Source organism: Centroberyx affinis, unplaced genomic scaffold (assembly GCF_046629955.1).
Source record: "Centroberyx affinis isolate AG114_WGS23_722 - 3 ecotype Tasmania unplaced genomic scaffold, CSIRO-AGI_Caff_v1 ptg001194l_1, whole genome shotgun sequence".
Classification (NCBI taxonomy): domain Eukaryota; kingdom Metazoa; phylum Chordata; class Actinopteri; order Beryciformes; family Berycidae; genus Centroberyx; species Centroberyx affinis.
In genome coordinates, this window is record NW_027279718.1 from 12501 (window position 1) to 27500 (window position 15000).

The 15000-nt window shown below is 43.1% G+C and overlaps 1 protein-coding gene across 1 annotated transcript in view; it reads right to left on the reverse strand.

The window, feature by feature from the left end:
• Nucleotides 1-15000, reverse strand: part of LOC139648342 (disco-interacting protein 2 homolog C-like) — a 77903-nt gene that overhangs the window by 3397 nt on the left and 59506 nt on the right. The window contains exons 29-36 of the mRNA XM_071524420.1: nucleotides 12996-13105; nucleotides 11361-11491; nucleotides 10851-11019; nucleotides 6216-6386; nucleotides 5621-5730; nucleotides 5423-5480; nucleotides 2131-2205; nucleotides 952-1126 (exon numbers count right to left, since the gene is read on the reverse strand). Of these exons, the coding sequence (XP_071380521.1) occupies nucleotides 952-1126; nucleotides 2131-2205; nucleotides 5423-5480; nucleotides 5621-5730; nucleotides 6216-6386; nucleotides 10851-11019; nucleotides 11361-11491; nucleotides 12996-13105 (999 nt within the window). The remainder of the gene's footprint in view (nucleotides 1-951; nucleotides 1127-2130; nucleotides 2206-5422; nucleotides 5481-5620; nucleotides 5731-6215; nucleotides 6387-10850; nucleotides 11020-11360; nucleotides 11492-12995; nucleotides 13106-15000) is intronic.

Sequence of the window (15000 nt, forward strand, 5' to 3'; positions counted from 1 at the left end):
AACCGAACTCCAGCTGAGGTTTGAATATTTAATTTATACATCCGTGATATGTATAGCCTATATATATATATATATATAATAGTAGCCTAATATAAAGCTTGTATCGCAATTCTTTACATTTAGGTGAAGAAAAAAACTTGCTACACGAGTTGAGACTTGACGTGAGATTTGATCGTAGCCTCCGCTCACGTCCAAATTGATAAATGCCGAGCTTTGCGTGGAAATTACCGAACGCCCAGTTTTCTGTTGTACGTTCGTTTGGTAAATGAGGGCCCGTGTCTTTAGCGAGGTAGAGCGTTATGGCGTTCGTTACCTCACGCTGCCTTCCTGAGCCCTTTTCATACGGAGTAACAGTCGCCAACGACTCTGAAACACTAGTTTGTTTACTAGACTGGACTAGAGCATCGCTACTTTCACTTGACTTTTTGGCCGTACGCTCATACAGCTGCCTGTGGTGCTTTTTCAGGTGCTGATATAGGGTTGTGGTGTTGCCTCGTGATGTGGCGACAGGCCGTACAATACCTGGTTTTGTTGCACATCTGTCGTCTCAAACCCGAAATACTCCGGGGACTCGGGACTAAATTGTCCAACGTTGCTTCTGGCTCAGCGGAGGCCATTTTTCCGCACCGCGACTGTAACGTTTTCCTTGGGTTTCACGTGTTTGTTGTTGGTGGGCGTATACGCAGTCGCCTTGGGCCACTTCTGATTGGTCGAGCATGACTGGTACACGAGGAAGACGGCATGAATTTGTAAAACCATTGACAGGACAGTTTAAACCCCGGGTCAGACGCGCTGCATAACGTATATCCTAAATCGGAGCCTTTGTGATTTGCTAATCGCATTGTTTCAAAATGCGTTGTAGATTTGAAATCAATTAATCGTTCAGCCCTAATGTGAGTGTGTGTGTGTGTGTGTGTGTGTGTGTGTGTGTGTGTGTGTGAGTGTGTGAACCTCCGCTGGCGTCGGTGAGCTCGGTGCGGCGCAGGAAGCCCAGGTACCCGGTCCGGGCCCAGACCGTCTGCGTGTCCCCGAAACTCAGCCGGGAGTTGAAGTGGTCCGACTGCAGAACCTCCTCCCCGTACCCGCTGTAGTACCCGCTGCCGTTATGAGCACTGTGCACCCAGATCTGAGGAGGAGGGGGGGGAGGAAGAGGAAGAGGAAGAGGAAGAGGGAGGGGGAGAAGAGGAGGAAGAGGGGGGAGAAGAGGAGGAGAGAGATTCAGGTCAAACATCTATTGCTGTGAGTGTGAGAAAGCTAGTAAAGATGGAGAAAATGGAGATGGACAAAGAAAGGGAAAGAAAGAAAGAAAGGTAGGAAAGAAAGCAAGGGAAAGAGAGAAAGAGATAAGGAGAGATAAGGAAAGAAAGGAAGAAAAAAGCGAAGAAAGAAAGGGAAAGAAAGGCAAAGGAAAGAAAGAAAAAGAAAGGTGAAGAAAGAAAGAAAGAAAGGGAAGGAAAGAAAGAAATAAATAAAGAAGAAAGACAGAAAAGTGAAGAAAGAAAGGGAAAGAAGCAAAGAAAGGTGAAGAAAGAAAGAAAAAATAAAGAAAGAGAAAGAAAGGGAAGGAAAGAGAGAAAGAAATAAAGAAAGGCAAAGAAAGAATAGGGAAAGAAAGGCGAAAGAAAGAAAGAAAGAAAGAAAGAAAGAAAGAAAGAAAGAAAGAAAGAAAGAAAGAAAGGAAGAATCTGCAGGTTTCAGAAATGTCATACTTTTTTTATTTTTTTTTTGCTCCCTGAAACTGAATTTAAGGTGAATTTAAAAACCAAAACAAACCAAGCTGTGAAAAGCAGCTTGTTTCTGACTGAACAGCTGATGGAAGATTATTAATAAGAGAGAGAGATTAATAAGAGATTAGTAAAAGATTAATAAGAGATTATTAAGAGATTATTAAGAGACATGAAGTCCAACAGTGTTTAGCAGACAGTGGTGAAGAAACAAAACCTCTGATATCTGGATTTAAGACATTTGAACACTTTTTAAGGCCTTAAATTTAGACAGTTTAGCCTTTAAAGACCCATGGAGACTGCATTCAGACTTTCAGTGAGTGAACACACACACATATCATTCATTTCAAGGAAGGAAAGAAGGAGAGAAGGAAGCAAGGACGGAAGGAAGGAAGTGTCCTCTGACCTCTCCCAGGTGCGAGTCTCCCAGCGGCCCCTTGGTCTCTGGGTTAGCGATGATGATGCGGACTCCGGGCAGGATCTGAAAAAAAAAACTGAAAATCAGTCGCCATGGTTACCGCCTCTCTGTGAGTCAGCTGCCGGATCCCAGCATGACCACAACTCCAGAAATAGGCATGACCGGTCACACACACACACACAACACACGGCTATGTTCCAGGTCCAAGAGCAACTTTAAAGCCATTCTGATCTAAAGGCTCCCGCTTTAAATGCCTGAAATGAGTTTCTTAGACAAATATAAAAAGTGAAGTTGATCCTATGTATGAATTTCTTTCCGAAGCCTTTGCCTTTCCATCAAGGCAAAGAATCTAAAATATAAGATAGTTTTGATTTGTTTAACACTTTTTTTGGTCGCTGCATAATTCCATTCGTGTTATTTCATCGTTTTGATGTCTTTACTGTTATACTAAAATGTGGAAAATAGTAAAAAATAAAGAAAAATGTCCAAACTTTCGACTGGCAGTGTATGATTCAGAAAAAAAAATGACGTAATAACTATTTATAAAATGTTAGGGAGATAACAGTGGAGAATGAAACCTGGGGTTAAAATATTCATTCTTATAGTCGTTCTCTCTCATTTTGTTGAGGAACCCCCTAGGAACCTTTCCAGGACACTTAGGGGCCCCCAGACCCCATTTTGGGAACCACTGACATACAGTAAAAACACAAAACACGCTCTGAAAAATACACAGAAACATACAAGACACAAGGACTGATGAGCGGTAAACCGAATGACTGGAAAATTCCACGACCGTCTCTCTGCTATCGACCGAATCTCCTCCCACATACAGTGAGTCAAAACACACAGCGGGTTGAAACGCTGACCGGCCCTGATACACACCGTCCTGTGTGTGTGTGTGTGTGTGTGTGTGTGTGTGTCCTCTCTCTCCTTCCTCTGTCTGTGGGGGAGAGAGCGTCACGCCAAACTCCAAGACAGAATCTGGCAGTTTAATATCGCTCGACTTTTTTTCTGCAAAGACACATGCAGTACCTTTCCGAGGAGGAGGATTAGAGACGTGAAAAATGTATTTGAGATGTGAGATTGATAGAATAAAGTGAGAATAAAGAATTCTGAATTTAATCTCCGAATTCTGACTTTTAACTCTTATAATTCTGATCTTTTTTCTCATAATTCTGAGTTTTTTCTCAGAATCTAATCTCAGAACTCAATATTTCCACATGTCCCTAATCCTCTTCCGTACCTGTCACACTTGACTTAAAAGGGGCAACAAGGCCTTCACTGCCCCATGACTCAAAATGGGCATAACACAGTAAATCTGCAGGGGATTGATCGGGTTGTTGATCAATACCAGTGACTCACCAGCTGCTGAGATTTCTGGCTTTCAAAAGAATAAAAATAAGTGCAGCACAGACTGCTGTAACATGACAATGTAGCCTTTATCTTTTATATTTTTATCTTTTTATCTTTTATATCTTTTTGCACTGTCTTTTTAATTGTCATTTTAATGCACTTTCACTTTTTCTATCTTTTATTACGCATGTCTTTATTTTTCTTTTATCTATGCACGGCACTTTGAATTGCCGATGTGTATGAAATGTGCTTTATAAATAAACTTGCCTTGTCTCTAGGGAACTGTACAGTAGGTGGAAAAAGATTTTCCCAAGTTACTTCCTACACATGTGGACAAAGGAAACAAATACACATGAACTGTCTTCTCACCACCTGCCTCAAAAAGTGAATGGGGTCTTTTAAGACAGTGGTTCTCAACGTGGGGTCCGGGGACCACCAGGGGTCCTTGAGGGGGTTCCAGGGGGTCCCCAGCAAACTGATGAATTGTTAAACTTCAGCATTATTTCATTCACAAGAAGTTAACACTATAGAGAATGTAGAAGAATGACTGTTTTGATCATAGTTTCTCTGTTATCTCTCTACCTGCAATACAGACAGTCATGGGATTCTGGACAAAATCATATCTGACAATAAAGATTTTCTCAGATTTGGGTCCAAGAGACAAAATCTTATCACATGGGGGTCCGTGGCCCTGATGTGGACTAAATGAGGGTCCTCGATATGAAAAAAGGTTGAGATTCACTGTTTTAAGATGCTTGATTGATCCACCTGACTGCAAGATGCAGACTTGAGTGTTTCAGTCCATTTGTTTTGGCGCCGAACTCAGTTTCCAAATCGGTCGACTGGTGAATTTGACGCACGTGTGACCCACCCAGCAGCTGTCAGCCTCCCACAGAGTGTCTTGGAGGGAGAGGATGAGAGAAGACGACTTGACATTTCACTGAAACAAGCAGCAGCTCGGTGGATCAGATGAACGCCACCGGACTCTTACAAGCTGCAGTCGTGTGTGTGTGTGTGTGTGTGTGTGTGTGTGTGTGTGTGTGTGTGGCTGATAACCAGATTTCAACATGGTGAATTTAACGTGTCGTTCTCTCCCTCTCCCACACACACACACACACACACACACAGGACGGTGTGTATCAGCGCTGATCGTGGACTCAACCTGCTGTGTTCTTTGACTCACTGCATGTGGGAGGAGATCTGGTCGATAGCAGAAATAGTCCTGGAATTTTCTAGTCAGACGTTCAGTTTCCTGTTTATTCCGATGTTCATTTTTTAATGCGTCTTGTTTGTTTCTGTGCTGTTTGTTTGTTGTGTTTTGGTTTTTTTGAGTCCTGGTGGTTCCTCAGCAACACGAGAGACAGTTTAACTTCAATATTACTGTTGTTTCATGTCTTATTTCAATGTGAGAATGTGTAAGAATGACTATTTTGATCATAGCTTTCACTCTCCACTGTTATCGCCCCAACTTTAATATTAATAGTTCCTAGGTTATTTTTTTCTAAATCGTATCTTGCAACAAAAATCTTAGATTGGGGTCTGTGGGGCAAAATCAAATCTGTCTGGGGGTTCTTAACATGAAATCGATCGGGTATTCTTGTTTCATATCATGCTGCAAGCCAGATTTGGGACAATGAAGTCTTGAACTTGAACTTCATTCACTGGAAAACTCAATGTGCTTTTCACACAAAAACAATGAAAACAGAAAAAAAAGAAAGTTTTAAAATAGTAGAGATAACAACAAGAAATATAATGTATAATATAGAATGTGATAAAAAAAAACAACTTTAATTTAAAATACTTTAATTTAAAATATGTATATATACACACATACATACATCCACATACAGCCATATATACATGCACACCAGGTTAACATGTGAACATCCTAAATCTATATCTAAATGTAAATATAAATCACACTCACCTTGCCAGACTCCATCAGTGGCAGACTGTGAGGAGAGCCTCTCTCCACCAACCGCACCCTGAGACACACACACACACACACACACACACACACACACACACACACACACACACACCAAATGTTGTAAAAACACATTGAATGCTGACATTTTATTGGTAAAGAAAGAAAAAACTGAAAGCATCCAGGCCTGACTCGTACCTGTCGTGGCGCAGAGCTCTCATGTCCACGTACACGGTGGTGGGGTCCGGTCCTGACGTGCCCTGCAGCCAATCACAGCGCAGACAGAGTGAGCATGGAATCACACACAACTGTAAGCTTACCAAAACACACACACACACACAAACACACAGGCTGTTCATCAATATGCGTTCTTGTGTCCTACATTCTTCCATTCTGTTCCATTCCTTCACAGTTTCTTCCATTTTTTTTCCAAATAAGGTTTTCATGGGTGATTTTCCTTGTCCTGAGTTGAGTTTAAAGTTGTCATTTTCATTTATGGTTTTCATAAACTGGGCGTTGTGAAGCAGTTTGAGACCGTTTAAAGTGATTAAGGGCCCTACAAATAAACTTGACTTCCATTAATTCCTGAACTATTATCTTACCTAATCCTAAAGCTATTTCTAACACTAAACCCAAACCTGAGAAAAAAAGAAAAGGTTATTTCTGCTGTGAGGACTGACTGGAACCTGTATGATACTTGATGACTTCTGGACCTCTTGTGGACGTCCAGCCCTCCTTTCTGCACACACACACACACACACACACACACACACACACACAGAGACAGTGTCACCTGCAGGCAGATGGCCAGGTTGACCCTGCACCCGAAGGCGGTGCTGACAGATCGGGGGTGCAGGCCGAGGTCTTTGAAGAGCTTGGAGAAGGAGTGAGTGAGAGACATCCTGGGCCTCTCCTCCGCCACCACAACACAGGCCCGCACCCGGGACAGGTCCAGACCCCGCGCCTGGAGAGAGGAGGGCGAGAGAGAGAGAGGGGAGGGGAGGAGAGAGAGAGAGAGAGGGGAGAGAGAGAGAGAGAGAGAGGGAGTGTACGAAAGATGCAAGAGAGGCAGAAAGACAGAAAAACAGGGTGAGAGATACAGAGAATGAAACAGAGAAGGGGAGAAAGAAAGGGAGGGAGGGAGGGAGGGAGAGAGAGAGGGAGAGAGAGTGAGAGAGCGAGAGAAAGAGAGGCAGAGAGATGGAGAGGGAGAGAAGGGGGGGTTAGAAAGAAGCAGGAAAGAGAGGCAGACAGACAGAAAAGTAGGGTGAGAGATACAGGGAATGAAACAGAGGGGGAGAGAAAGGGCGAGAGAGATAGAGAGAGGGAGAAAGAGAGAGGGGGTGGGAGGGAGAGAGAGGGAGACAGAGGAGTGTAAGAAAGATGCAAGAAAGAGAGGCAGAAGGACAGAAAAACAGGGTGAGAGATACAGAGAATGAAACAGAGAGGGGGGGAGGGAGAGAGGGAGAGAGAGAGAGGGGGAGGGAGAGAGAGAGGAGAGAGAGAGAGAGAGAGGGAAGAAAGATGCAAGAAAGAAAGGCAGAAAGACAGAAAAACAGGATGTGAGATACAGAGAATGAAACAAAGAGAGGGAGGGAGAGAAAAAGTGTCAGAGAAAGAAGAAAGGGACATAGAGAGGAGGGGGCAAGAAAGAGAAAAACACAGTGAGAGATAAAGAGAATGAAACAAAGAGAGAGAGAGGGAAGCGAGACAGATAGAAAGAGAGAGAGACGGAGAGAGAGACAGAGAGAGAGAAAGAAAGGCAGAAAGACAGAAAAACAGGGTGAGAGATACAGAGAATGAAACAAAGAGAGAGAGAGGGGAGCAAGACAGATAGAAAGAGAGAGAGACGGAGAGAGAGAGAAAGAAAGGCAGAAAGACAGAAAAACAGGGTGAGAGATACCGTGAATGAAAAAAGAGAGGGAGAGAGAGAAAAGGTGACAAAGAGACATAGACAAAGAAACAGAAAAAGAGAGAGGAAAGGAGGGAGGGGGGGGGTGTATCCATGGTTACCAGTTCATTTAGTACTCGGTGGTGGCCATAGAAACACTTCAAAGTTACATCCATCTTCATTTTCATTACAGAAAACTATTCTTAAGCACCACAGCAGCATCATGAAACACCATTTTCCACCGTGTGTGTGTGTGTGTGTGTGTGTGTGTGCGTGGGTGCATGCGTGTGTGTGTGTGTGTGTGTGTGTGTGTGTGTGTGTGTGTGTGTGTATGTGTGTGCGTGCCTGTGCCTTTCGACAAAGCCACAAAGTAAAGAACACATCTACTTTTTTCGCTCCCCAGTCTCCATGGAGACTTGCAGAGAGCTAATCACTAAAATTAACTGAACTGGTTGTGTCTGTTTTTATCTCTGACCAATCACGGCCGGCTCGGTCTGTAATCCGACCAATAAAACGTCACCTCGGGCGGGCGGGGGGGGGGGGTACGGAGAGACGCCTGACTCCATTACTGCTGTGTTAGCGGAGAGAGGCCTTGAGAAGACAGACGGACTGACTGAGGAGGGGAGTCAGTTATTAGTCTGTGGAGCCTCTCCTGTGTGTTCACCTGTGTGTGTGTGTGTGTGTGTGTGTGTGTGTGTGTGTGTGTGTGTCTGCTGATGCTTCAACAGGACAGAAGCATTTATGTTCACTACACCTGTATGGAGAGACGGAAGTTGGAGCTGGGAATGAGCTGGGAATGACGCCACACCCGAGTTGAGCGCGTTCCAGTACAACAAGTCGGAAAACCAATTCGGTTTTTTTTATTTCACAGGGTGGGGGAAGTGGGTAGGGCTGTCCCGAATACCATTTTTTGGGCTTCGGAGCTTCGGTAGTAATCAACAGCGAATATTCGAAGCTTCGGCTGGGGGGTGGGGGGGGGTGGGGGGGGGTGGGGGGGGGGTGGGGGTGGGTGTGTGTGTGTGTTAAGAGTCACACACCTTCAAACTGCTTGAAAACATACTTAACATGCACATAACTTAAATTAATAGCCAGAGAGAGAGAGAGAGAGAGAGAGAGATGGTCGAGCGAGCTAGAAAGTGAATGAAGAGAGGGAGCGGTAGTAGCGAGAAAGCCGGTGAATCAGAGAAATAAAACGTTATTTTCTGATTGTTTCACAGCGGTTACGTTCTAAAGCGCAGACAGAGAGAGAGAGAGAGAGAGGGAGAGAGGGAGAGGGAGAGAGAGAGAGAGAGAGAGAGAGAGAGAGGAGAGAGAGAGAGAGAGAGAGAGAGAGAGGAGAGCCCGTATCAAAATACCAGTAGCCTACCTTAGAAAAAAGATTTAAAAAAAAAAAGATCAACGGAGAAATGTCTTGCTGCTGCTTTTTTGTGACTGACAGCTTGAATTTCAGGTCGTACTTTTTTCTCTGTGCCACCATGGCGATCAGCAAATGTGACTGACATTTGAATGCAAGTAAAAAAAAATAAAATAAACTGCTTTGCAGCGTCAATGGCATCCGGCTTACGGATTACATATAAAATTACATTTAAAAAAACGAATATCCGAATCCCAAAATTGAAAACCGAATACCTACCCAACGAACGAATATCCGAATAGTCGAATATTCGGGTCCAGCCCTAGAAGTGGGGTTTGCTGTAGCCAGGTTAGCCATTGTTAGCAATACCAGTTGATAACGATGCATTACATGGTATTTTGCGCATACAAACACTGAAGCAACATGTCCACAGAAGTCGGACAGTACTGTGTGTACGACTGATTTAACGAGACACAAATAAGACAGAAGTGGTAATAAACAGTATATTACTACAGCTTGAGGCGCGGAGCAGCCATCTTGGATTTTGAGGTCAGCGGTTGGTGAGGTCCTTCCGACTTTCCGAGTCGGAAATCCGACTTCAGGGGGCGTTCCAGTTGAAATTTCCGACTGGGAACTCGGAAATTCCGACTTTCCAGTTCAAATGGAACGCACCATTAGAACCAGACACCAGACAAATCCTGATAAACTTTGACTGGTAAGTTTGTGTCCGTGTTCTTCGATGTCGCTACAACATACATTTTGTTACCGTAAATACTGAGATAATACTGTAATACTGGTTGATTGTAAAAGTTAAAATGACAAAAATAAGACTGAATAAAAGATAAAATCCATCTTATAAAGTCATTTACTCACATAATTAGTCTTCTATTTAGTTTTAAAATCAGTTTCACCTGTATCCAGACCAACTGAATTTTCTAGAAACAAGGCAGTTGATTTGCACTGGAAACCAGTGAGATGACTGTATTTCAGCTCTCTGGTAGGCTTTGCTGCATGTTCTGATAAAACTAAAGACTCAGTATTAGATTAAAAAGGTAATCCACAATATCTATGTTTTATTGTTGTTTTTTTTATTCAGTCTCCATCTTAGTCCCTCAGTCTCATCACTGTCGTGTTTCTGCTCTGCTCTTCCCACAGATCACCTGTCAATCAAACGGTGTGGGCGGAGCTTGGATTTTCTGTCGCTGCAGTTTGAGTTTCTCTTCTCTTTGTCTGTTCAGCCATGGTGGCTATCGCTGCTCATGCTAACTACCCAGTTCTTCTTCTTCTGTTTAATCCAAACAAACCGGAAACGTAAAATGCATCACTTTAGAACAGACAATGGAAAAGCTTTCATCAGCTGGATATGGGCTGGATCACTGTCGGGTTAGAGCAATCAGTGATAGAGCGTAGCAGAACGGTCATTTAAATATGAAAATGTCACAAATGATTACTTTAAACGACGTGTTAAGAAGGCTGTTATGTTTTGCAGCATGATTGAGATGGACTGTCTCCTGGCAGTGTGTCTCCCACCTTGAGCCATTAATTCTGTGCTCCTTAAAAGTGAACTGTTCTGGATACATAGACTGGACACTTTGGCCCCAAAAGGCCTGAATGAAGACTTTGACATTAGACCATTTCTGTGAATACATATCCTATGTGTCATCTCTCAAACAATAATATTGCCTCTCTGTATGTTATGTTGTCTTTTTTGGAGTGTTCTGTTCTTATATATGGTGTTACCTTCGCTTTTTCCCTATGCCCAAATAATAAATATATCTTTATAAATAGACAGAGGCGCCTCTAATAGCTAGTATAAATGACGGCTATCTAGCCTGAGTCCTTTATTGGAGTACAAACCATTGAGGGTACATGAATTGTATATTTCTTTGTTTGTACCTTTTGTATATATTTGTGTATATGTAAAATATGTAAAATATTAATTCTAAGGTTTGCTACAACTTTATTGTCGGCAATTACACCTGGTGTGTTATGTCACATGGTTTTGTAAGCTATGGGTATTTAAGATGGCGACTCTGTATGTCAGAAGCAGACTGAGGAAGAGCGGGAGCTATTTGGTGTGTGGATCTCTCTCTCTTTCAACTCTGCAAGGTATTTTTTGATCCAGCACCCACCCTATTCTTGGGTATTGGGATGTGTGTGTCTTTTTTTACTCTGTCTCCCACCTTGAGCGCCTCGGTCTGCAGGCCCAGGCCCTTGGTGCAGAGCTCCATGACGCTGTAGGAGCAGAAGGTGTCTCGCACCCTCAGCTGGCTGACGGCCAGCAGCCACAGGGCCGGGTTGGACTCCAGCTCCACCGGGGGGATCAGGATGGACTGGTGGCCTGAATACACACTGAGGAGGCAGGAGGACACCGTCACACACACACACACACACGCCAGATTCTGTGAGACCAATTTAGACCAATTTAAAAAAAAGCAAAATAAAGAAATAAAGCTGGCCAAAAAAAGCACACTTTCCTTTTCAAAATTGTATCTTTTTTTATCAACATTAATGTGTTAATTTTTTCAAGATTATATTTTTATGGGCATTTTGCTTTTATTAGATACTTGATAGTGAAGCGTGACAGGAAAGGTTGGGAGAGAGAAACAGAGAGAGAGAGAGAGAGAGAGAGAGAGAGAGAGATGGGGAGAGAGAGGGAGAGAGAGAGACACACATTTGGAGGTCGCACCGACCTGCAGAGGCACCAGAGCACGAAGCCCAGGCCGCAGTAGGGGTCGAGGCAGATGGCCACCTCTCTGGACGGGTACAGCTCACACTGCAGCTTCACCGACCGGCAGAAGGCTCCAACGGCATTATGGGACATCTACAGACAGACACAGACACAAAGACAGACACACACAGACACAACGACAGACAGACAGACACAGACACACAAGGAGCAGGATTGACAGATAGAGAGTTAACATACAAGTTCTTCAAGTTGCTTATTAGTGCTGCAGACTCACTGGTTTTGTAAGCTATGGATTGGATAAAAAATGGTCCCAAAGTGGCATATGAGGTGCAACTTTGTTCCTACACCTTTTCCATTTTTAAAATAACATACTTTTTCTTAATCACATTTTTTTAAACTACCGTATTTCCTCTAATAGTGGCCGGTAGTCAATTAAAAGCCGGGTCTCCGATAATGTCCGGGGCCGTGGTCGACACAAACAAATAAAGGCCGGCCCCAAATACAGGCCGGGGCAAAAAACAAAGGAAAAAACAGCGGTGGATACCGGTAAACTCCTGGTGCCTGTTATATAATGTAACTGTAGTTTGTAGTAACGTACGAGTGCCACAAGATGGCAGTATGCCACAAGACGGCTCGGCCGGAGGAAGTCTCTGGAGCGTGCCGTCGTCGATTACCGTAATTATCGGTAATGCGTCGCAGTAACAAAAAAACGGCTACCTAACGAACCCCAACAGAAGCAGATCAGAAAACAAGGAGGCTTCGTACTAAAATATGAGCAAATATACTTATTTCCACATTACCGACTTCTGTTTATAACCCTGTTAAAATAATAGTAGTAAAAAAGAAAATGACATAGTTTTTTGTGAACTCCATTTTGAGCATCATTGAGCATCAAAGTTTTGACTTCACAGCTGGCAAAACTTTCTATCTGTTTCATAATATTTAACCCCAGAAAGGTTATTTTTTAACAAATTAATATTCACAATAAGATCACAAATATTTCGATAACTCAATTGTGATGAAAAAAAAAGTCAGATAGAACCTATTATAATATTTCAATAATCCTAAACTCACAAACTGTATAAAATGTGTTGTCATATGTTTATCAGTACAACAGTTTTTCACCCGTCTTTCACCCGTTTTCATGTTATTCCCAAACATTTCAAGACCTGGAAATGATCAAATGTATTTTCCACGCTTTTCCAGACCTGAATATGAGACGTGGCAGCATGTTTTCATCAGCCTGCCTCCTACGGTGAGACTGTAAAAAGTTTAGGACCATCTATCATATCTTTGTTGACTGATGTATGCATTCATTGTGATATTTATTTCATATTCTGATATGTAAATAGGTCGAGGGATCGTACATCAGGGAAAATACAGCACTTTTTCTTCTTCATGAGCTTTTATTCTATCAGTTTGTCATGTTGTTTACTGTGTCCCGAGGTTGCTGCTGCTGTGACAGCTGAATTTCCCTCTGGAGTGAATAAAGTAATAAATAAAATGAGTGTGTCAGTGTGTGTGTGTGTGTGTGTGTGTGTGTGTGTGTGTGTGTGGTGGAGTGCCAGGCGACAGGACCACAGGCCGTCTGCTGTCTGGTGAACGGGTGAGGGAGGAGGATTAGTGCTGAGCTGACCTGAACGCCGGCCAGCATGCCGGTCGTCGACACGCTGAAGTCCAGATAGGCCAGACCATCAGGGTTGGTGGGCTTATACAGAGCTGGAGGCTTCTTCTTTGGCAGGTCATCTGGACACACACACACACACACACATTTGTATCATTACACTTGTGATGACAGTCCCTTGGTTTACATTCATTTCATAAGCCCTAACCTTAAGTTGAACCCATAAAATGGTGGAAGTAACTGATTACATTTACTCACGTTGATGTAATTGAGTAGCTTTCTTGTGTACTTGTACTTTTTTGAGTATTTTTTCAAGTCAGTAATTACTTCAGTCCGTTTTAAATCCTATCCATCACAGAACAGATATGTGTGTGTGTCTCTCCATCAGCGACAGAAACCGGATCGACATAAACTGACAAACTGTGGATCCATTCACAGTGAGAAGAGGAATCTGACTTTACTTTGTTTCTGCACTTTATTTTGTCATTTCTAATGTTTCCAGTGAAAAGAATCTAGTCTGAACTCTGTCCTCTCTCCTGTTAGAACCACATGGAAAAGATCACAGCTGACAACGTTCTCTGTTCTAAAGAGGAACTCAGGAACTTTTACTCTGAGGACATTTTAAATCAGACACTTTTTAGAGATTTTTACACCAGTACTTTTACTTCTACTTAAGTAAAATATCAGCAAAGTAACAGTACTTCTACTTGAGTAGGACAGTCTAGTTCTCTTTCCACCACTGCTAAAATGGAGCCTTTTCAAAGTGAGGACCGTTTTCAAACTTGTCCTCACTTACACGGTGGCCGGTCGACCTGCCGGCCAGCCGAGAGCCAGACAAGACCGACACCAAGATAAGACAGGACGTCCCAGGCTGTTTAGGCCACATCCGCACTAATCCGTTTTCGCTTTTAAACGCATAACTTTTGCTACGTTTACGCCTAGTGTCCGCACTACTCCGGCGTTTTCGGAGCCCTAAAACGGAGACTTTTGCTGACCCCGTTTTAGTTCGAAAACTCCGGGATTGCGTTTTAGTCCGGACGGGTGGAAACACAGACTTTTGAAAACAATGACGCAGACGCCCACGCTCGCTTCCTGATTGGGTCTTATCAGTCACGACGTGTCCTTCCCTGATTCGTCACGCCCCTATCATGTGACCCTTTTCCGGAAGAAAACAAACAACATCAGCCTTGACTACCAGTGGTTAATTCAACATGGATAACAAATTACAAGCATTGTTGACCTTGTTGTCTATGCTAGCAGCTGTTGTGCAGTTAAATTCTGCGTTTTATAACGCTACTACTGCCTACATGCGTACTTTTCGCCATTGCTGTTCTTCCTCTGTAGTTTTTTCTGCAACTAAGCAACCAACCGCAGAGTAGACAATCTGCTTCCTGTTTACACCGGCACGCACATGCCCAGTGTACGTGAATGGTCATGTGATATGCGTTTTCAGGCATGTTAGTATGGACGGAGATTATTTCTGAAACGCTCGTGTGGACGGAGATCGCTTTCGTTTTAAAACGCCGTTTTAAAACAAAAACGTATTAGTGTGGATGTGGCCTTAGTGTCCTGTGAACTGGCTGGCCGGTTCCAGAGAGAGAGTGGAGGTAATAATATTCTACCTTTCACACACTGAGCTGACAGTGACAGAATGATTCTGTTGTAGAGCTGAATGATATTGACTAAAAATCTAATCGCGATTATTTGACTGCAATTGTGATTTAAACTGCGATTCATATCACAAGTTTTTCTTGTGATAACTTTTTTAGAACTTTAAAATTGAAAAATCAAAAAACAAAATAGATGTGTGTGTGCAGGATTTGCTGAGTTTGAGTCTGATGAGGTTTTGAGGTTTTGATTCATGGACCAAAGATTACCTGCAGCTCTAAAACTCCTTGTTCACAAACCCAGTCTGGACCGAGCTCTCTCTGCTCTGCTCAGCTCTAATTGGCTTGGTAACTGAGTTGAATTGATGAATGAATGTGTGCTATCTGAAGGCCAGATACATCGATCATGG